The sequence below is a fragment of the Phyllostomus discolor genome, chromosome 14 (assembly GCF_004126475.2).
Source record: "Phyllostomus discolor isolate MPI-MPIP mPhyDis1 chromosome 14, mPhyDis1.pri.v3, whole genome shotgun sequence".
NCBI classification, from domain to species: domain Eukaryota; kingdom Metazoa; phylum Chordata; class Mammalia; order Chiroptera; family Phyllostomidae; genus Phyllostomus; species Phyllostomus discolor.
Genome location: NC_040916.2, coordinates 3,355,172 through 3,377,172, shown reverse-complemented (window position 1 = coordinate 3,377,172; position 22,001 = coordinate 3,355,172). Strand labels below are relative to the sequence as shown.

Below are 22,001 nucleotides of genomic sequence, written 5' to 3'. Positions count from 1 at the left end.
CGGGTGCTTTTCTCTGAGGAGATTTCTGAGGAGGTGGAATTACAAGGTTTCACCTTGGCTACACTGTTTTTATAATGTGCATGTACTACATTATTAAAAGGGGGAGAGAGTACCTCTAACCCCAAACCAAAAGCTTATAAACAATTACAAGGAACAAAAATGTCTTGACAATGGCTAATTTCTTATTGATTTGGGAAAATTATGCCATAAATTGCAAAAATGTTTACTCCTTTAATGTGAAAAAACCCATTTCCACACTTACATTAGATGGTTGCTCTCACAGGAACATCTGTGTCTTCACTGAGTTCCAATCTATCACGCCTGTAGGTCGAACCAACACTCAATCCATGAATTAATAATAATGAGGCAGAAAGAATTTTCCTCCTCACATTGCCAAGGAAACCTCTCAGCCACAATTCAAACACAGGATGTGTTTTTAAAACATCTCCCAACTACTGGGAGATTAAGTCCATTTGAATAACCTTTGTCACAGACTGGAGACAGCTAGGGATAGTTATCTCCTCAAAAACAAAAACAAAAACAAAAAAAACAAACAAAAAAGTTCATTTAAGTATGAACTTTAGAGTCAAAAGATTATTTTTTAAAAAAATCCATCTTCCATAGCCGAACAATATAATTTAAAAAGAAAAAAAAGAGAGAAAAAAATTAAAAAAAAAAAAAAAAAAAACACACACCAAAATTCAATAAGATCCAAGTTCTGGTCTTCAAGATTTCTTCACCTATTAAGAAAAAAACAGAAATCTTCCCCCATCTTTATTATCTGTATAAATAAAAGCATACTTGTATGTAAAAATATAAAGTGTTTTATGTACATGACATACATATATACTAACTGGCTTATACACACATACATACACACACACACACACAAATGTGTAGAAATAAAACATTTGGTTAAGTTTTCCCTTTTAAAATACACTACAAAAGACTTTAGATTTGGGTTCATTATAAAAGTGGTGAACTTACTCTTTTACCAAAGTATTACAAAGCATATTAATGTTACACAAAATTTTGCCCAGCCCACAAAATAAAGATGAAGGGAAATCCTTAGACATATATCAATGTGTATAAATATGGATGCATGTATACCATTATCATCTTTTTTATCTTCAGGGAGTGTTTAACCAAAAAAGATAGAAACGTATAGTTACAGAGTAACTACAGAGTGGTGCAGCAAGCTGTAGAAGGCAGAGCAGCATTATAGCCATACTGAACTGGCACTGTCAAAACACAGAAAGCTTCTATTAAGGGAAGATTTTTTTTTCTGTTACAGTAACACCAGTGTCAACTGGCATGAAATTCAATATTGGCCCTGCAAAGGCTTGCTTACGCAGCCTAGTTTCAAATTCTTTACTAATGATGGCTACAACTAAAGACATTGTAATTAATTATCCATTTACTCCAGTTAGTAAAAGGGTAAACTTTTGAAGTTGAAATTTCATTCCACAATGGTACATTTACCATTAAAAAAAAAAAAAAACTGATTTGATACATAGAAATGAATTCTAAATTTTGAAACCAGCCCAGTAACAAAGCAATTTTGATGCTCATGTAATAGATACTACATTACTTCTAGGCTAAATCTTGCCAAATACTATCCAAGACAAAACTAAAATCAAAACTTAAAAAAAGTGGACACCTTTTACTCACACTTAATACTAGTCAATTTTCCAGGAAATTTTTGGGCAGGGAATATCCCCAAATCTAAAATGAAAAAAAGGAAAAATTGGGATCTTACATTAGTTATTCAGTCTGAAACTTTTAATAGACTTTTATTAAAAGTCATCATTTTCTGGCCTCCCACTCAATCACAGAAACAAACTTTTGGAGTGGAAAGGGACCTTAAAAATCACTGAGATCAGTTCTCTCGTTTTACCAGTGAGGAAATGATTCCTAATGCATGAAAATATTGATTGCTTATTTTTAGTTAAGAATAGAGGTCAAAACAATTTCACAGTTGAGAGTACTGTTTTATGGATAATTCAGTATATTTTTAAAAGCATTTAAGATCACAGTATCAGAAAAACATTCTTTGAAAAATGGATACTAGATTTGTCAAAGTATGCTCATGGATGGGACTTTTAATTCCCATTCAATGTTTTTCAATTTTGTGAACTTTTTACTATGTCATTTACCCCATAATTAGGCAAAAGTACCTATACAATGTTTTTACACTGTTTTATAAAGAATAAAAAGGTAATTCAAAGATTAAAAGTAATTTCCCTAATTATTTTCTAATGTTTCTCTTTTATTTATATAGATCCAATCCTTTATAAATGGTAACTCGATAAATTGAAATTATTGAGCTGACCAGTATGAGGAGGCAATTAGAAATTTCCCAATGTAAAACAATTCTGTGAATTTTGTTTTTTCCAAGCTGTAAGGACAAATAGGATTTTTAAAGAAATAGAAAAATAGGGGCGTGGTTAGGAATATCAGCTTAGTATGCTTCCTCCCCCCTCAATATCATTGGTTTCAAAGCAATCAAACGTTCCATGTTGGGAGAAATTTTTACTTAAAACCAATTAATTACTAGTTCAGTTTACCAGTCAGAAATAGCCCAAGGACTTTCAATGCTGCACTATATTTTTTAATTAAAAAATATCTTTTTCTCACATGGTATAAACAAAATTTCAAGTGACAGCCACATTGAGTTAGTACTGTGAAATCATTCAAGCTAATCTTCACTTTGTCGACATTACCTCTAAGGAAGTTTCAGCCCTTTTTGTGTTTTCAGGTTTCCCCAGATTCATGTATAAAGAATATTAATTAGTTAAGTATATGTAACAACTATAGCAATTAGAATATAGTAACAGAGCAAGAAGTTGCCCATTTTAAATGGAGAAAGGAAAAAGAAATTAAGATAATATTTCTTTTTCATTGCTTTGAACAACTTCATTCTCAGGATCCCAGCTCAGAACCAACGTAGAATAATCATACTTAACATTTTTCAAGTTCATTTTCAGAAACATCAGCTGTTCTACATTGTCAAAGTCCAGACTCATGATCTGTTTTGGATGAAAGTGGCTATTTGCAGTAAAGATACATTCAGATTGCCAACTACACATAGGGCAGCTTAGATACTGAATGGCAACTTGGGTCAAAGCTGGCCATATGTTCACCTTTCTCTGCCAGTAAATCAAAGGGTCATCAACTCCTGAGATCTCCAAATACTTCTCTTTGAAGTATTCATCCACTACTGCTACAGCAGAAGGAAACATGAAACTTTTGCCTCCAACACTAATATTATCTGCAACTGAGCTATCAATGGACGCTGAACTGGAGGTGCCTTCTCTTGTAGATGAAGTAAATGAATCAGTTTCTACTATAGCTGAGGGACCAGAAGCTTCTGAAGTTGGAATATGGCAGACCTCTGGTGAAGATTCCATATAATTACAAACTTCTTCTGCAAGGATCTGCTTATAAGTTTCTAAATGAGCACCTTGAGGGAAAAAGTCTTCCAAGCTATTTTTAAAGCATGGATCTAACAAAGCAGCCAAGATACAAGGCTTAGATTTTAGCATGGCACTTAGTAGGGCGTCAGTTTCAAGTTTCAGAGATAAACTGTCCACCAGATTGAGGGCCTGTGTAATACCTCTGACTTGAAAATCCTCTCTGAGTTTCTGCAAGGAAAGGAGAAGATGATGGATTAGAGGTAGCACCTGATTCAATCCTGTGGTCTTTACACTCACTTTCTGCATGGCCTCTTCAAATGGTTTAAGAATATCACAAACATAAGTCATTAGGGTCCACTGAAGAGAGGTGAGTACAACACCACTGGCTCTACCAAGACTATGGTGAACTGAGTAGCAATGTTCCAAGAGCCATTTTAACATATAAAAGGTAGAAATCCAATGGCCAGTTTCATCCTGCTTCAAATTCTTCCATGGAAGTTGGCGATCATTTTGGAACTCTTGCAGTATCTGACGAGCCTTGACTGAATGACTAAAATGATGACAGGTTTTCCTAGCTGCCACTAACATATTTTCAATGCTCTTGTGCTCACAGAAAAAATCCTGAATTACTATATTTAAACAATGCAGGAAGCATGGTACATGGGTAAAACCACCTTCTTTGATTGCATGTACCACATTAGAGGAATTGTCAGAAACAATGAAGCTGGGAATGAGAAAATTAGGAGAAAGCCACAAACCAATCTGGTCATTTAATTCTTGTAAAATGTTGGTTACCAAACAGTCTTTGGCCAAACCTGTTACACAAAGCACTGCCCATTTTCTAAAACTGGGGATCCAGCCATTATTGGTAGAAGGTGCAGTGTCCAAGGAGACCCAGTGTACAGTCACAATAAAATAGTCAGTGGATGGGTCATGGGTCCATATATCCACAGTTAAGTGGATTTTTTGGCTTTGAACATTCTCCAAAGTTAAAAAAATTTTTTCTCTGACCGAATCGTATAATTGAGGTACAGCCTTAGTGAAGAAGTAAGTTTCAGATGGTAACCTATAGTCAGGAGCCACAATCTGCATGAACCTCTGAAAGGCTGGGGTTGAGAAGTAGTTGTAAGGATGCATATCCTCCACAATCATTTGAATAATTGCCTGACTTATTTGACTGGAGACTGACTTTTCACAGTATGTTGTTTCTCCTTCCTGGGCATGCATCAGAACATTTTGCTCTGCAACAGGAATAGGACTCTCAGATCTCCTATTTTCCATCTCCAACACAGGAGGTTCATCTGAATCAGAGTCACTAAGGTCTTCAGCTGTTAAATCTTGGCTGCCTGTAGATTTCTCTCCATGCAAAGTATCGCCCAAGGGATTTCTCTCAGTCTCAGCCTCATCTAATCCATTTCCAACTGCACCACTGTCTTTATTGGCAACAGCCCAGTGGATGGGATGTGTGGCCTGTAGGTGTCGTTGAAGTGTTGAAGTTCCTAGGTGAGAACCTGGCCTGCCCCGGCTCACACTTCTTTTACATATATTACACACCGCTCTTGAGATGTGCTGAGGATCAGTATAAAAAAAATTCCAAACTGCAGATGTCTTGGCTCTTGTTCCAGGAATTAAAGCATGCTTGACAATGTTACTTTTGATGAGAAATCTCCCCCTTTCCGCCCTCAAGGCATCAGATACTGATTTATCACGTTTCTTACCCACTCTATTATCATCTAATGGATCAGTAGGAATGTATTCAAAGCTTCCATTGCTTCCAGCAGAAGAGGGAGATAAAGGTACATCTAAAGTGAAATCCTCCTCCCCACTAGTGACTCCAAATTTGTTGGCCCTTGTCCAGTGAGGTGAATGCCTTGCCTGCAGATGTCGTTGAAGAGTAGATGTCCCGAGGTGACTGCCGGGTTTACCCCTGCTAACACTTTTTTCACAGAGGTTACAAATAGCCCGCCAGGTATACTGGGGGTCAACGTGAAAGAAGTGCCACACAATGGAGGTCTTGGCTCTAGTACTAGGTAAGTAGATCTGTTTTTCTATATTGCTCTCAAAAAGACGTTCTTCATCCTGCTCTGGGGCACTGGAAGCTAACAAAGCAGGGGCATCTGCAACAGGCCTCCCAGATCCCAAATCCTTACTAAACTTTTTCACAAGGATCAATTTCTTTCGTCGCCTTTTCCCCTTCAGTCGCAAACCCTTCTTTCTTTTCTTTTTAGCAGGCAATTTTGCCTCTCTATCCATTCCTTCTGCCACCATCTTTCTCTCTACCATATCTTCTTTATCTGTATTAGAATTAATAGGAACACAGCCCAGAATCCCAGCACCACTAAAAGTGCTGCATCTTCTGCCAGGAGAGAGTGAGGAAACTGGTACACTTAGGGTACATATACTCATTCTCTTTATGTCCCCAAAATTTGTACCAGAATCTGTTAGCAGGTTTATTACTCAAGCAGAAATACAGCTGTTCCTCTCTACTTGCATTACCTATTCTCCAATTTCTATGGGGAATCAAATTCCCTTTGGACCAGTGACTTCCAAGCCAGGTTATTTTTGGAGGAAAAGTGACAGCAATAGAGAGCATTCCCAAAATCTTTCTCAGAGGGCTTCAAGATCCCTTCCAACTTTCTGAGTTCTGAATTCAAATCGTCCAATCTCCTCATGTTACAGAAAAAAGAACTGAGGCCCATTTTCCCAGAGTCATAAAGTTGCTCAGTACCAGCTAGATGCCACGTTTTCCAAATCCCTCGTTCATGTTCTTTCTGCTTCATCAAGAACTGTATCTGCTTGAAATGCCTTCAGCTTTTAAAATATGTATTTTTATGATGTCTCACAATAGCAACATCAATTTCCATTAATTCTGAAATTAATTTTCAGGACATTTCATTTAAACAAAAACATAGTGCATCATTTCAACATTGATTATTTAGGACTGTGAATTGTCAATACAACCCCAAAAGTCAATTCTGGACTGCTAAATCAGACTCCACATACTGGTCATTAACAACAAATTCTAATTGACCCCTCTCAGCTCTAACTAAAAATAACAGTTTTTAAAAATGTGGGTGGCTAAAGAAGTGCTTTATGAGTGAAATTAAAATCCAGGTCACAAAACGCTTTTAATTTACTGTGTGTATCGAAAATTAATCCAAGTGTAGTTTTCAGACATTTTTAGACTGGAGAAGCTTTACGGCCTGTAAATGAGTAACTCATAAGCTGGACTGTGCATCAACAGCAAAAATTGAAATGAGCTTTAAACCACTTCCATACCTTCTCAGTTGATCCTTCCCCTTCCCCCAATACCTACATACATTTACCCTAAAAAGCATCGCTAGTTCACTATTTCCACAGCCTCTCAAGGCCCAGAACCAAGGCCTGGAAGATGTCAATGATATGGGCCTTCCCCACAGAAATCCGCACCGATTACGGGAGTTTAGGGGGTGTTCTTCATTACGGTTTCATCAATCCCACAAGGAGAAGTGTCCCTGTTGCTCTTGACTCCGATGCTGAGGGCTGGGGGTGGGAGTATAATTAAGGTAGGGAAGGGGTGAGGATACCGGAATAAGGTAGGTAGCTTTCTGCATGTGGAGTTTGAGAAAACCTCCAAAGTAGTGGGACCCTGGAGAGGAATGAGAGTATGTAAATTCAGCTCCTGGCACTCACGTTAATTTAAGCAGTGGGGGTTCGCTAAACTAGGGAAACTATGGCCCCGAAGAAAGCGATCTAGTGTCAGTTCTGGCTCCGGGAGTCGAGGAGCAAGTCGGCTTGCTAGGGCTGCTCTGGGTTCCTAGTTTCGCCAACACCGGATGTGGGGGAGGGGATGAAGGTTGGCTGGAAAGGGAGCAGGCGCGGTGGGGTGGGGGCGGGGTGGGCTGTGGTGGAGGTGGGGTGGACGGGAAGACTGGGCGTCCGGGGTTCCCCGCCCGCCCCGATCAGGGCAGCGGCCAGAATGGGGGAAGGGTAAGAGAAGGGTTTTCGTTACGGCGGGGTCGAAGGACCCGCTGTGACTTCCCGGGCTAGGCAGCGACCCAGGGGCGAGGGGAGGCCGCAGCCACTCCCCTCGCCCACTCTCCAACCTCCCGGCCCCAAGCCACCAGGGAATCAAAAAACGGGTCTAGTTACCAGAGAACAGAAACTTTACCGAACCGAGGACACTCTCCCCGACTCCCGCTTGCACCACGTCTTTCTTCTTTCTTAGCCGTTAGCCTCCGCCGTCCTCACAGCAGCAACACCAGCAGAAATCCGAGACTGCCAGCGTCAAAGATGGCGCCCGGCTACAAGCTCAGCTCTAAGACCGGGCGGTAAAAGTGCCAGCACGACGCAATCACAAGGATTCTGGGAGACGTAGTTCCTTTATGAGGAGATGCTAAGATGGCGGCCTGGTCACAGTGTCACGTGAGAGGGGAGTTGCTAGGCAACCTTCCTTTCCAAAGAATGCGTTTTATAAAGGTAACGGTTTTGTTGAAACCATCTTTAATTTTTTAAAGTTTTTTTTTTTAATCAAATGAGGTAGTAAGCAAGAAAGCCAAGAGAACTGTCAGACAGTAGGCGCTCAGTTTTTTCTTACCAAAAGTATTTGTTTAATCGTCCCAACTGTGTGGACATCTAGTTTAGAAATAAACTACTTTTCCCATTCAGTGTTGATGGAGTTGTGCATTTGTTTTTATTTGGGAAGTTGCAATTCTTAAAACAAATTTTTGTATTGGAAAGACAATCCATGCTCACCAAAAAGTTCGTGAGGGTTGGGGGATAAAAAGAAAGAATTTTGATTTGAGCTTTGAAATTTGATTTGAATTGATGAGCTTTAGCCTCCTCAATTATTAACGTTAGCCTGTATTTTCCCATTTGAATGTTTTTACCTTTTTTCCTATGACCATGAAAGTTATACATATGAGTGGTTTTTTAAAAACTGTAATTAATACAGATACATGGAATAGAAAGTTTAAATCTCTATTAATCTAATTTCCGAGAAATAATTTCTCATTAACTTAACATATATTCTTTCTGTTTTGTAGTCAAATATACTTAAGTAGATTACACTGATAAGTTAGGAGCCTAAAATGCCCAGAGTTAGAGGCTCAACAGGACTTGCTTCGGTGGCAACATTTTACTGAACTCGAAAGTACACAGTTCTGCTACTAAGAAAGGAGACATTTGATGGTAAAGCAAATGGGACTCTGGGTACCTTCTATTTGCTCTTGGGCATTTTCTGCCACTTACCAGCTTGGTGAAGGAGTCCAGCCAGCCCACAATGGGGTCCTGAGTCTCCTCACACCTGGGCTTTGATCTTCTTTCAAAGTAAGAAGTCACAGCATTGGAATTCTAGACTCAGTTCCTACCTTACATGACAACACTCTGTGGTTGCCATGTCAACCAGACTTAACAGACAGGATCCTGGTGGCCAGTTTCTTTCGGTGCCACACCACCTTTATTTTTTCAGTTTAACACAAAGCTTCCCAAACAGTTGAAGGGGTTTCCAGCCTAGGTCTTTGCAAGCTGCAGTCTGACTAGTATGCTACATATGGTTACATCATATTTCATCATTTCTAAGGCATTGTAAAATGTATCTTATTTCACAGACTTCTGAAAGAAAATAAAACTCTGCAATTGAACTCTGACAGGCCATTGATCAGAGATGGTAGATTTGGAAAGGATGTACATCTTAGAATGAATGAAATATAGTTTCCACTAGTTTCTCCCAAGGGGGGAAAGAAAAATTATAGAGTCGAATGGATATTGAAGAGAAGTTAAAAGCCTGGGGTTATTTAAAAGAGGGAGAACTAGTCAGGTGGTCCTCTGAAGGCCAGGGTACAGTCCATATGAGGATTCACCCCTCTCCCAATATACACAAATAGAATTCTCAGAGGGTGGATGTGGGCCTTGGATGTTATGAGGGGATCAAGTATGTTTCCAGATCAAGGGCACAGATTCCTCTTACTCAAACCTCACTTTGAATCTAAATTAATTTTAACAGTCTCTAGACCTCTTCAGTAAGTAACTGACAAAAGATTTTAGACTAGTATGACAGCAAAGGTTTTATAGACCCCACTAGAAAAAGAATGCACAATTATTGAGGCAAAATTGATTCAAAAGTACTAGGAAAGAAAATCACAATAAATTATACATTAAAAAACACAACTTTGTACCACATACATTACAAACTCAAAAAAGTCATAATGTTTTTACTAATAAATTTATATTTTTCTATATTGTTAGCTGCATATGCTATGATTGCTTATTCATATGACAACAATTTTGTAATACTTTCTATAAAGAGAATAAAATAAATCACTCTTTTCTCTGGCATCTTTAATAAAAACAATTTTCTCAATGATACTTTAGAAAAGTTTCTTTCCATTTCACAATTTATTAGTAATGCCTTAAAATTATAGAATTATTGCCAAATTTAGGGAAATCTATCAAGTTGCATACAAATACAAGCACTAGGACATTATTGAATTATTGAATATATTCTTGGCCAGGAGAAAACTGCCATTTTTACTAGATGTGTTAGTTACGTGTTTTTTTGGACTATAAGGCACACCTTTCCCCCAAATCTGGGAGGAAAATTGGGGGTGCATCTTATAGTCCGAATGTAGCTTTACATTTACATTGATGAAATATGTTATTTATGTTATTAAATATTTTACCACATTTTTTGCTTCAAAAAATTTTTCCCTCTTTTCCTTCTCTAAAACCTAGTTGCATCTTATGGTCCAAAAAATATGGTATCTGTTGCTATGTAATACCCCCAAATTTAGTGGCATGAAACAACAAACCATATCTCACAGTTTCTGTGGAACAGGAGTTCAGGAGCGGTTTAGCTGGTGGTCTTTTATGAGGTTGTAATCAAGTTGTTGGCCAGGTCTACAAGTCATCTGAAGGCTTGACTGGAGCTAGAGGATCGTTTTCCAACCTCACTCCAGCAGCTATTAACAAGGGACGTCAGTTTCTCTCCAGGTGGCCCTGTTCCTGGGGCTGCTCAGGATATGAGAAGCTAGCTGAATTCTTCCAGAACTAAAGAGAGGGAATGAAGGAGAGAGAAAGAAGGAGAAAAAGAGAGAGGCCAAGACAAAAACTGTAAGTGCAATGTGTTTTATGATCTAGCTTTGAAAGTGACATACACCATCACTTATTCTGTTATTCACACAGATCAACCCTGACATAATGTGGGAGGGACTAAGGAGGCAGAGATCATTGAGGTCTTGCTACCATACCAGGTGTTAGTAATAACTGAATCCTCCACTTAAAACTTTATATATGCACCCTGGCTGGTGTGGCTATACCACACCAGCTCAATCCACTCAGTGGATTGAGTGCCAGCCTGCAAACCAAAGGGTCGTTAGTTCGATTCCCAGTCAGGGTACATGCCTAGGTTCTGGGCCAGGTCCCCACTAGGTGGCATCCCAGAGGCAACCACACATTGATGTTTCTGTCCCTCTCTTTCTCCCTTCCCCTCTGCCTAAAAATAAATAAATCTTTTTAAAAATTTTATATATGATAATTGGAAGAATTTTCTGAGAACTAGCTTCTGGCTCCAAACGTTTCAAACCTGGTTTCTTCTCCATGATCTACATGCCACTTATATCAAGATATGACCTCTAGCCCTACAACTTTGGGTCATAATATCAGATGAGTGCACCCAATAGGTAACAGGGATATTCTTTTTTTATTTTAAATTTTTTTTAAATTTTATTTATTTATTTTTAGAGAAAGAGGAAGGGAAGGAGAAACAGAGGAAGGGAAACATCAATGTGTGGTTGCCTTTCATGCACCCTCCACTGGGGACCTGGCCTGCAGCCCAGGCATGAGCCCCAACTGGGAATCAAACCAGCGACCCTTTGGTTCACAGGCTCACACTCAATCCACTGAGCTACACCAGCCAGGGCTTTATTTTAAAATTTAAAACAATTGATTTTAGAAAGAGAGAGAAAGGAAGGGAGAGAGGGATACATCACATCGTTGTTCCACTTATTCATGCATTTATTGGTTGTTTCTTGTATGTGCCCTGACTGGGGATCAAATCTGCAACCTTGGTATATAGGGATGACACTCTAACCAACTGAGCTAGTCGGCCAGGGCCAACAGGGGTATTCTGGAAAGCCATTTCTATACCTGCATGTCTAACACTAATGACTATAATGAAAATGACTGTAGGCCTTACGCAGCTAGCTCAATTAGTTAGAACATCATCCTGATACACCCAAGGTTGTAGGTTCTATCTCAAATGAGGGCACGTACAACAATCAGCCAATTAATGCACAAATAAGTGGACAAACAAAGCGGCATTTCTCTCTCTCACACAATAAAAAAAAAGTTGATTGTAAATCTCATAAATTTAACTTAATAATTACATCCCAATTCAATTTCCTCTTAGACCCCCAAAATGCCCAACAAGTGGAAGATATTGGAGAGTCTGTATGAAAAAACAAAAACACATGACTCTTAAGTATTTGTTATTAAAATGTCTTTTGCAAGTTTTATAGTGACCACATGAGCACATCACTATAGCCCTGCCCAGAGTCTTGAAGAAAGCTTCTGTAAGTAAGGGGCCCTGAAGGTTGAGCTTAACTAGCTTCATGGTAAATCCTTATCTCTTCGTGTAGCAGCTGTTGTGACTGGAGTCATATGATCTGCATTCAAATCCTAACCTATCCCTCACTCTGAGGCTCTAGCCAACTCTGTGTGTTCCACAGGTTGGGAGTAGCCTCAGTTTATACTTTCTACCATTGGAAAATAGTGTGAAAAAGTAGCTACCACATGAGCAGATAGTCTCTTCTCCAATCCACTGTCCATCACCGCTATCCATCATCCTTCCTCTTTTTCTTTCTGCCTTTGGGTCTCAGCTGTCCAATATGAGTGAGGAAATTAGGACCAACAGAGTCTTCCAGCAAGAAGCTTTGTATGGGAGTCACAAACACCTACTAACTACAATGGATAAATTTCAAACTTCTTGCTCTAGCTGCAGGACCTGGGCTGGTATCACTGAAGTCAACCTTCCTCGTGCTGCCTGTCTACTCCCAATGCTTTCTTAGGCTATTTGATTTCCTCACATAGAATATTTTTTTCTTGGTATTTCATTTTGGAATGAGCTAACTGTAGTTTTGTTGGGTGTTAGGTTAACTAAGAAAAGGCAGACTGGGTTTTCATTATCAACATCATTATCATTTACCTTACACCAAGTATTCTGTGTTTAGGTCATTGTGCTAGGCATTGTGGGGATTCTCAAATAGGCATGATATGTGGAGCTTTCTGGAAGACATGATGAATATAAATATGAATAGCCACCAGCTAGTGTACACCAAGTGTCCAACCATAGTTTAGACCTGGGGTTACAAACTCAAATGCTTACATGAGCCAGGCACATGTGTATATGAGTATGGTGAGCCAGGTGTAAGAATAAAACTTGAGTGCATACCCTAACTATAGGGCTAGCCATTATCAACTCCAGCCCATTTTTGCTAGGAGGGAATGCAGACTGAGTGTTAATACATCTTCCAATTTTTCAAGAGAAGCTATAAATTCAGACTTTTTTTAATGTCCAAATTTCTGATTTGTAAGTTTGGAAGCTAACTGAAAACAAATCTTAAAAAATCACCTTGTAGACTGGCCTGCGACCTCCACTTTAGGTCCAGGAGAGTTAGAGAAGAAAAGGCAGCTATAGAAAAGTACAGTTGCAGGAAATACAGTATTTTTTGAAGGGAGGAAGACTTAAATTGACCTCAAGTAGAACAGAGGTGAGAGGCTAAGTAAAGACAAGGGAAAAAGCTATGTTAGGGAGACCACTAAAAGAGTGAGGAGAGAAATTCAACCAGGGAAGGGTCCAAAGATTATGGAAAGAGTAAATATCATAAAAGTGGATTGGAGCAAGATTATGAAGGGCCTTGAATGTTAGGAAGGCATTTGAATAATATTTCAGGGACAATAAGGATTCCTTGAAGGCTTTTAAACAGGACAAAAAGGTAAAGGATGTGACATTTGCAAAGTTGTGTTTCAGAAAGCCTGAACTAGAGGTAATGTTGAGCAGGAGTGATCACAGTGAAGAGTCAGTGGAGGCGTGAAAGAGTGACCCCTTCTACATTCCACCTATTATCCCTATGGCTCTTGTATTTTTAACTTATCTGATGCTGGTTGTTTTTCAAAGCCTAGTAACATACATGACCCCACCAACCCCCCACCCCCTGCCACCATCAATTAAAAAAAAGGTGGGGGAAACATTATTCTCAATTCCTTGTTTCCCACCCAATTTCCCAACTTATCTTCATTGCCAAGTTCATTGACTACTTTGTTACCTCACGTGTACTCTTCAATATATTTCATTTGGATTTATGTCCTCATGGCTTCTCTGAAATTACTGTGGTAGGGGCATTAGTTTTAAATTGGATAGATTGGCTCTCTGTTCCTCCTATTCAACAGACTGCCGCCATCTTCCTACACAGTGCCATCTGCAACCATGATATGATGGTGGAGGTCAAAGTGAATGGATTTGGCTTTATTGGGTGCCTGGTCAACAGAGCTGTTTTTAATTCTGGCAGAGTGGACATTGTCACCCTCATTGACCACTTCGTTGACTTCAACTACATGGTGTACATGTTCCAGTATGATTCTACTCATGGCAAATTGAAAGGCACAGTCAAGGCTGACATTCTCGGCCTTGGAGATTGTCAGCAATGGAAAGTCCATCTCTGTCTACCAGGAGCTAGATCCCACCAACATCAAATGGGGGGACTCTGGGGCTAAATATGTTGTGGAGTCCACTGATGTCTTCACTACCATGGAGAGGCTGGGGCTCACTTGAAATGTGAAGCTAAGAGGGTCATCATCTTGGCCCCTTCTACAGATGCACCCATGTTTGAGATGGGTATGAACCATGAGAAGCATGACATCTCTCTCAAGATTGTCAGCAATGCCTCCTGCACCAGCCAAGGTCATCCATGACAGTGTAGGCATTGAGGAGGGACTCATAACAATAGTCCAGCCATCACTGCCAACCCGGAGACTGTGGATGGCTCTGCTGGGAAGCTGTGCCGTGATAGCCGAGGGGCTGCCTAGAACACCATCTCTGCTTCTACTGGTGCTTCCAAGTCTGTCCCTGAGCGAGCACTAGTAACATACATGACCCTACCCCCCACCCACCCCCAAGGCGTGCACTCAGTCATCCCTGAGCTGAATGGGAAGGTCACTAGCAGGGTCTTCGGTGTCCCCACCTGCAATGTATTAGTTGTGGATCTGAGCTGCCACCTGGAGAAAACTGTCAAATACAATGACATCAAGAAGATGGTGAAGCAGGCATCAGAGGACCCCCTCAAGAGCATCTGGGGCTATATTGAGAACCAAGTGGTCTCCTGAGACTTTAGCAGTGACACCACTCCTCTACCTTCAATGCTGGAGCTGGCATCACCCTCAATGACCACTTTATCAAACTCATTTCCTGGTAGGATAATGAATTTGGCTACAGCAACAGGGTGGTGGACCTTATGGTCCACATGGCCTCCAAGGAGTAAGAGCCTCCTGGATCAACAGCCCTAGTGAGAGGAAAAAAGGCCCTCAACTGCTGGGGAATCCTTGCCCCAAATCAATCCCCCAACACACTGAGAATCTCCTGAGCTCCACAGTGTTCAACTCAGACCTCCTGAAGAAAAGGAGGGAATTAGGGAGCCCTACCTTGTCATGCACCATCAATAAAGTTCACTGTACCCAACCAAAAATAAAAATAAAAATAAATTAGATCCTATTCAGTGCATATTTTCCCTCTTATTATTATCCAGCATTTATCGATAATTTATTATGTGTGAGGCTTTGTGCTAATAGCTTTATGTACATTTTCCAATTGAATCCTCACAGTAACTCTATTAGATAATATTATTAACCTCTTTTTACAAATGCTTACAAAGTTTTAGTGATGTGCCCAAGGTGTCATTGGTGAAAGTGGCAAAATCAGGATTCACACCCAGGTCTCTGTAACTCCAAATCATAATGCAATCATTGGCCCTTATTCACCATTTTCTGTTCCTTTAAACTCCCCCTCTTATGGTTCAAGTACAAAATTCTATCTTAGTTTCTTTTCAAATTCTCTGGCTGCCAGTTTTCTAGTTCCTTTGCAGGTTTTCTTTCTCTATCATTAACTTTTGTCATGTTCCCCAGGATTCTCTCCTCAGCCTTCATTGTGTCACACACTACATTCTCTTCCTGGGTTATTTCATCCATTTCCTTGGTTTCCAACTATCAATTAATTGTATGTGGTGACTCTCAGATGTGCTTGTCTTCCAGATTTCTGTCCAACTGAGTATAGGAATCTTCAGTTGGATGTTTCAGAACTACTTTATTTTTTTTAGATTAAAAAAAATTTTAGAGAGAGAGGAAGGGAGGGAGAAAGAGAGGGCAAGAAATATCAAATGGTTGCTTCTCACACACCAGCTGGGGACCTGGCACACAACTCAGGCATGTGCCCTGACTGGGAATCGAACCAGCAACCTTTTGGTTCACAAGCTGACACTTAATCCATTGAGTCACACCAGCCAGGGCCAGAACTACTTTAAATTCCATATACCAAAAACGGAAATTATCACTCTGTCCCCACCAGCTCTTCTCCTGAAGTCTTCACTTCAGTGAACAGTGCCACCCACCATCTACCCATTTACTGAGGTTAGAAATCTGGAAGTAATGAGGAGTCCTCTTTTCCCCCACACATCCCATCTTCAAGTACTTATAAAATCCTACTGACTTTACCTCTTAGATATTTCTTGAATCTACACTTTTGTTTCCTGTTCCCATTGCTTCTGCTTAGTTTGAGTCCTTTACCACTTGTTGCTCATCTTTCAGATTGCTCCCACTTTGGTTTTGCTGCCTCTCCATCTTTCCCTCTCTTTAGTTTACCTTATGAACCGCACAAAATTTCTCTTTCTACAATAATCTAAACACCACACATACACACATATACACATATATACACATACACATGCTTATGCATTAAAGTTTTTCTAGAGAATTTATTAACAGTGGTTACCTGAGGAGAGAGGAGCTAGATGTCTGAGGTGGAAAGAAGACTTTTTTTAAAAGATTTTATTTATTTAATTTTAGAGAGGGAAGGGAGGGAGATAGAGAGAGAGGTAGAAACATCAATGTGCAGTTGCTGGGGGTCATGGCCTGCAACCCAGGCATGTACCCTGACTGGGAATTGAACCTGTGACACTTTGGTTCCCAGCCTACGCTCAATCCACTGAGCTACACCAGCCAGGGTGAAAGAAGACTTTTTATTGTACACTTTTTGTACTGAGCCAAATATGTGTTACTTTTATTAACATAAAAGCTAATTTTTAAAGAGACATCTCTATACTTTGACCCAGAAATTACACATCTAGAAACTTATCCTGTATTTGTACTCATACATGAGCAAAAATGACTTACATACATGGATATGATGTAATCTAAATGCCTGTAAATGCTATAATGATAAATACAAAAGAGTATAGCCATACCATAAAGTTTATGCTGTCATGAAGAAGAATGGTGTGCTTTGTACTATGTACCTCTGTCTATTAATATGTGTGATCATTATAAAAGGTTATCATTTTTATATAATAGAACCATCTCTAGAAGAGTTTAGAAGAGATCTGAACAATGAGGGTTGAGTAGTGAATCCTGGGGAACAGAACATGCAAAGGAACTAGAGAACTGGCAGCCAGAGAATTTGAAAGGAAACTAAGGTAAAATTTTGTCCTTGAACCAGGGGAGTGTTACTGTACGGGCACTGGCCTGCAGCACGTGGGTTCTTGACTTTGTGTAGGAAAGATTTCACAACACAAGTCCAGGTAATTTTGATAGTACATTTATTAAGGCTGCAGAGAATGAAACAAAGGAAAGACTTAACGTAGAAGTAACAGGAGAGGGGTGCTAGGTGGTGCTCTGTTTTGGCTCCCTAGAAACATTATAGGAAACAACTGAGCCAAGGCAGGGCTGCTGTTAGCTCACTGGGAAGTAAGGGTTACAGAGACAGAAGTGAGCTAAGGTGGGACTGCTTATAACTCAGTAGGAAGTCGGAGATAAAGGGGGCCCTGGAGACAGGATCAGGGGATAAGCCTGGGTTGAGCTGCCACTGCCCACTACTCCCCTGGCTTCAAGTCTCCTTGGGACCATTAGAGTTTAGGAGGAAATAAAAAGTTCATATCTGAGAAGGGGCACAGGCAAGTTCTGGGGTGAGCTGCACAGGGTCTGTCCTGAGGGCTTTTTGTCTTTTCTCTGTGACTGAGAATATGAAGGGAAAATTTCAGCAGAATATATATCAGCTTTCCAGGTGCATTTTTAATATGCTGATGCATCAAAATTAGTGCATGGGTGGGATAAGGGATTGGGAGTTTTCTTTGGTCTGGTATACTGTTTTACTTTTATCTTGAGTCTGTCTGGCTTTTAACAAGGTTTTTGTTGTTTCTGTGACTTGTTTGTCCTTGGGTTTGGGTGGCACAGATGGTGTTAACTGGGTCTCTTTTTTCTCTCTCCCAAACCAGGGAGATTTCAGCCATGTGTTCCTTGGTTAGGGAAGAGAGGTATAAACCATTTACTCTCAAGTGTTCTTGGTTAAGGGTAGTAAGTTCTTGTAATTCACCAGCTGGCTATAAGTTGCTCGAACCGTTCGGCCTTGTATAATTTTCTTGTCTCAGTTTTCCCATTCCACTTGCTCAGGAATTTTCCTAGCTTCGTACTATCCTCTCTCAGGAAGGGGAGTTTAAAGAACCAGAAAATGGTGGATAAGGGCCAATGATTGCATCATGGTTTGGGGGTGCACAGACCTGGGCATGAATCTTGACTTTGCCGCTTTCACCAATGACACCTTGGGCACATCACTAGAACTTTACAAGCATTTGTAAAAAGAGGTTAATAATATTATCTAATAGAGTTACTGTGAGGATTCGATTGGATGATGTATATAAAGTTATTAGCACAAAGCCTGGCACATAATAAAATATTGATAAATACTGGTTGATAATAAGAGGAAAAATAAGCACTGAAAAGGATCCAGCCAATTTAAAACTAATGCCCCTACAATAGTAATTTCAGGAAGCCACGAGGACACAAATCCAAATGAAATATATTTAAGAGTATATGTGAGGTGAACAAGTAGTCAAGGAACTTGGCAATGAAGATAAGTTGGAAAATTAGGTGTGCCACATAAAGCTATATCACTGCTGAAAACAAGGGAAAATGAAATGAAAGGAAATGAAATGTAGGGGAAACAGAGGTGAACAATGCTTTCAATGACAAAAGATTTGCGTTGGAAAACATGGGGGCCAGAAAACAGTGGAATGAAATCTTTAAAGTGCTAAAAGAAACCATCTGTCAATCCAGAACTCTATATCCAGCAAAAATATTCTTTAAGAATGAAAGGTAATAAAGGCATTCTCAAATCAAAGACAACTAAGAGACTATGTCATTAACACATCTGTTCTAAGAGAATTGCTAAAGGAAGTTCTTCAGGCTGAAGGGATATAATACTAGAGGGAAACTTGGAATTTTAGGAATAAAAGAATAGTAATAAAAGTGTTAAATATCTAGGTAAACATAAAGGTCTATTTTTCTTCTCTCAAGGTTCCTTTAAATATGTGTGACTAAGTGAGTCCTGGCTAGGGTGACTCAGTGACTTGATGTTTCTCTCCCTCTCTTTCTCCTTCCCTTCCCCTCTCTCTAAAAACAAATAAATAAAATATTTAAAAATAAATATGTGTGACTGAGTGAAAGCAAAAATTATATCACTGGGGTTTTCAAATGTACATGTAATATATACAATAGCTATACTATAAAGGAGGAAGGGTAAAGAGGCTGATATAGTTAAATGCTTCTACCTATTACTTGAGGTAGTAAAATATTAACTCTGAGTGAACTGTGAAAAGTTAGTTATATACACTGGATTTTCTAGGCAACCCCTATAATGATGATCCAAAGAGATATAGGCAAAAAGCTAATAAGTAAGTTAAAATGGAATAATTTAAAAATTCAAATAATAGGACTTCCGGCCAAGATGGAGGCATAGGTAGACACACTATGCCTCCTCACACAACCAAGACAGGGACAACAACAATTCAGGAACAGAATAACAACCAGAACTGACAGAAAATTAAACTGTATGGAAGTCCACCAAGGAGTTAAAATAGATAGGTTCATCGAGACCGGTAGGAGGGGCGGAGTTGGGAAGCCAGGCGGAGGTGGGTCTCGGCACAAAGAGCATTGGGACTGGTGCATAGGACCGAAGTGGGCAGACCCTGGGCATGCAAGCAGCAGCTGGCAAACCCTGGGCGCGGGGTGACAACCAGCAGACCCAGCGAGGTGGTGATTGTGAAGCAAGGCACTGTGTGCAACCCAGGATCCCAGCGCTGGGAAACAGAGCTTTGGGGCACTGATTGAAAATACCTCTGGGGGTTGAGACGCAGGGAGAGACTCCCAGCCTCACAGGAGAGGTCCTTGGAAAGTCCCACGGGTTGCACAAGCCCACCCACATGAGAATCAGCACCAGAAAGGCCCAGTTTGCTTCGGGGAAGCGGTGGAAGGGACTGAAATTGGCAGAGAGTGGAGCAAGTGCCATTATTCCCTCTCAGACCCTGTCCCTGCTTACAGCGTCACAACCTAGCAACTGGGGTGCCCCGCCCTGGTGAACACCCAAGGCTCTGCCCCTCACTACATAACAGGCAAGACCAGATGAAAAAAAAATAGATGGCTCAAACAGAAGAACAAATGAAAGCCCCAGAACCCATCCTTTTAAGCGACCGAGAGATAGCCAGCCTATCAGATGCACAGTTCAAAACACTGGTGATCAGGAAACTCACAGAATTGGTTGATTTTGTTCACAAATTAGATGAAAAAATGAAGGCTACAATAAGTGAAATGAAGAAAAATACACAGGGAACCAATAGTGATAGAAAGGAAACTGGGTCTCACATCAATGGAGTGGACCAGAAGGAAGAAAGAAACAACCAAACAGAAAAGAATGAAGAAATAAGAATTTTTTAAAAAAGAGGAGAGGCTTAGGAACCTTTGGGACATATTGAAACATTCCAACATCTGAATTACAGGGGTACCAGAAGGAGAAGAGGAAAAGCAACAAGTGGAAAACTTATTTGAGCAAATAATAAAGGAGAACTTCCCCAATCTGGCAAAGGAAATAGACTTCCAGGAAGTCTGGGATGTTCAGAGAGTCCTAAAGAAGTTGGACCCAAGGAGGAACACACCAAGGCACATCATAATTACATTAGCCAAGGTAAAAGTGAAGCAGAGAATTCTAGAAGCAGCAAGAAATAACGAGACAGTTACCTACAAAGGAGTTCCCATCAGACTGTCAGCTGATTTCTCAAGAGACCTTACAGGCAAGAAGTGGCTGGAAGGAAGTATTCCAAGTCATGAAAGGCAAGGACCTCCATCCAAGATTGCTCTATCCAGCAAAGCTTTCATTTAGAATGGAAGGTCAGAGCAAGTGCTTCCCAGATAAGGTCAAGTTAAAGGAGTTCATCATCAGCAAGCCCTTATTATATGAAATGTTAAAGGGACTTACCTAAGAAAAAGAAGATAAAAAATATGAACAATAAAATGACAACAAACTGAACCCAAACTGAACCTAAGTGCAACAAATGAACCTAAAAGAAAAGAAAACCAATGAAAACAAAAACTAAGAAAACAACCAGAACAGGAACAGAATCAGAGAAATGGACATCACACAGAGGGAGTTCAGTGGGGAGAGGGAAGGGAGGCATGGTGGGGAGAGGTACAGGGAAGGAGAAGCATAATTAGTATGCATAAAATAGATGGGGAGGGATAAAACATGGTATAGGAAGTAGAGGACTCAACTTATATGTGCAACTATGGACATGAACTAAGGGGGAAGGATGCTGGAGGGTTGGGGGGACAGGGGGAGGGGGGATAAGGGGGAAAAATTGGGAAAACTGTAATAGTGTAATCAATAAAAATATTTAAAAATAAAAAATTAAAAAAGCAGATACAGCAGATTTCAAAACAAAGAACATTACTAGTGATAAAGAGGGATGTTACTGTATTTTGCCACATATAATATGCAGTTTTTTGCCCAAGTTTTTGAGGGAAAAATAAGGATGCACATTATACATGGGTAGTACTAATTCCATATCTATATAAATGTTTTTATTATTTTATTTATGTTTATGCATTAACAGTGTAACTCTAGAAAGCAATAATAATATCCATATGCAAAATAATACCCTGGGATACAATAATCCATTTTGTTTCTAAATATAAATAAATAAAAATTGAATTAAAAAATTAAAATGAAAAATTTTTTTCCTGAAAATTTGGGCCAAAAATGTGGGTGCACATTATACATGGCAAAATATTTTATATGACAAAAGAGTCATTCACCAAGAAGACATTATAATTCTAAATGAGCATGCGACTAACAATAGAGCTTCAAAGTACTTGAAGACAAAGTGGGTAGAACTGAAAGGATAACTAGGCAGATACACAATTACATTTGAAGATTTCAGTACAGTGGAATCTTGGTTGTCAAACTTAATTTGATCCAGAAGGCCATTCAAGAAGCGATTTGTTCAAAAACCGAATCAT

The 22,001-nt window shown here is 39.8% G+C and overlaps 2 protein-coding genes and 1 pseudogene across 5 annotated transcripts in view; 1 reads left to right on the top strand and 2 right to left on the bottom strand.

Annotated features, from left to right (window-relative positions):
* The window catches only part of ZC3H11A (zinc finger CCCH-type containing 11A), a 44,179-nt gene extending 36,459 nt beyond the window's left edge, over positions 1-7,720 (bottom strand). The window contains exons 1-3 of one of the 4 annotated variants that reach the window (XM_028531046.2): positions 7,548-7,714; positions 1,672-1,725; positions 263-740 (exon numbers count right to left, since the gene is read on the bottom strand). The gene's annotated coding sequence lies outside the window, so the exon portion shown is untranslated. Of the gene's footprint in view, positions 1-262; positions 1,726-7,547 lie in introns of all 4 variants that reach the window. The other 3 variants (XM_028531045.2, XM_028531047.2, XM_028531041.2) reach the window with 3 other exon arrangements.
* On the bottom strand, positions 1,135-6,847 carry ZBED6 (zinc finger BED-type containing 6). The gene has a single exon (XM_028531040.2). The coding sequence runs from the start codon at positions 5,820-5,822 to the stop codon at positions 2,880-2,882; it is 2,943 nt and encodes a 980-aa protein (XP_028386841.1). The 5' UTR covers positions 5,823-6,847; the 3' UTR covers positions 1,135-2,879.
* Positions 7,721-13,790: 6,070 nt separating the features above from the next.
* Positions 13,791-15,399, top strand: LOC114511809 (annotated as a pseudogene).
* Positions 15,400-22,001: the final 6,602 nt, after the last annotated feature.

Coding starts and splice junctions, on each gene's coding strand:
- ZBED6 (XM_028531040.2), bottom strand. CDS start 5,822: ATGAGTATATGTACCCTAAGTGTACCAGTTTCCTCACTCTCTCCTGGC.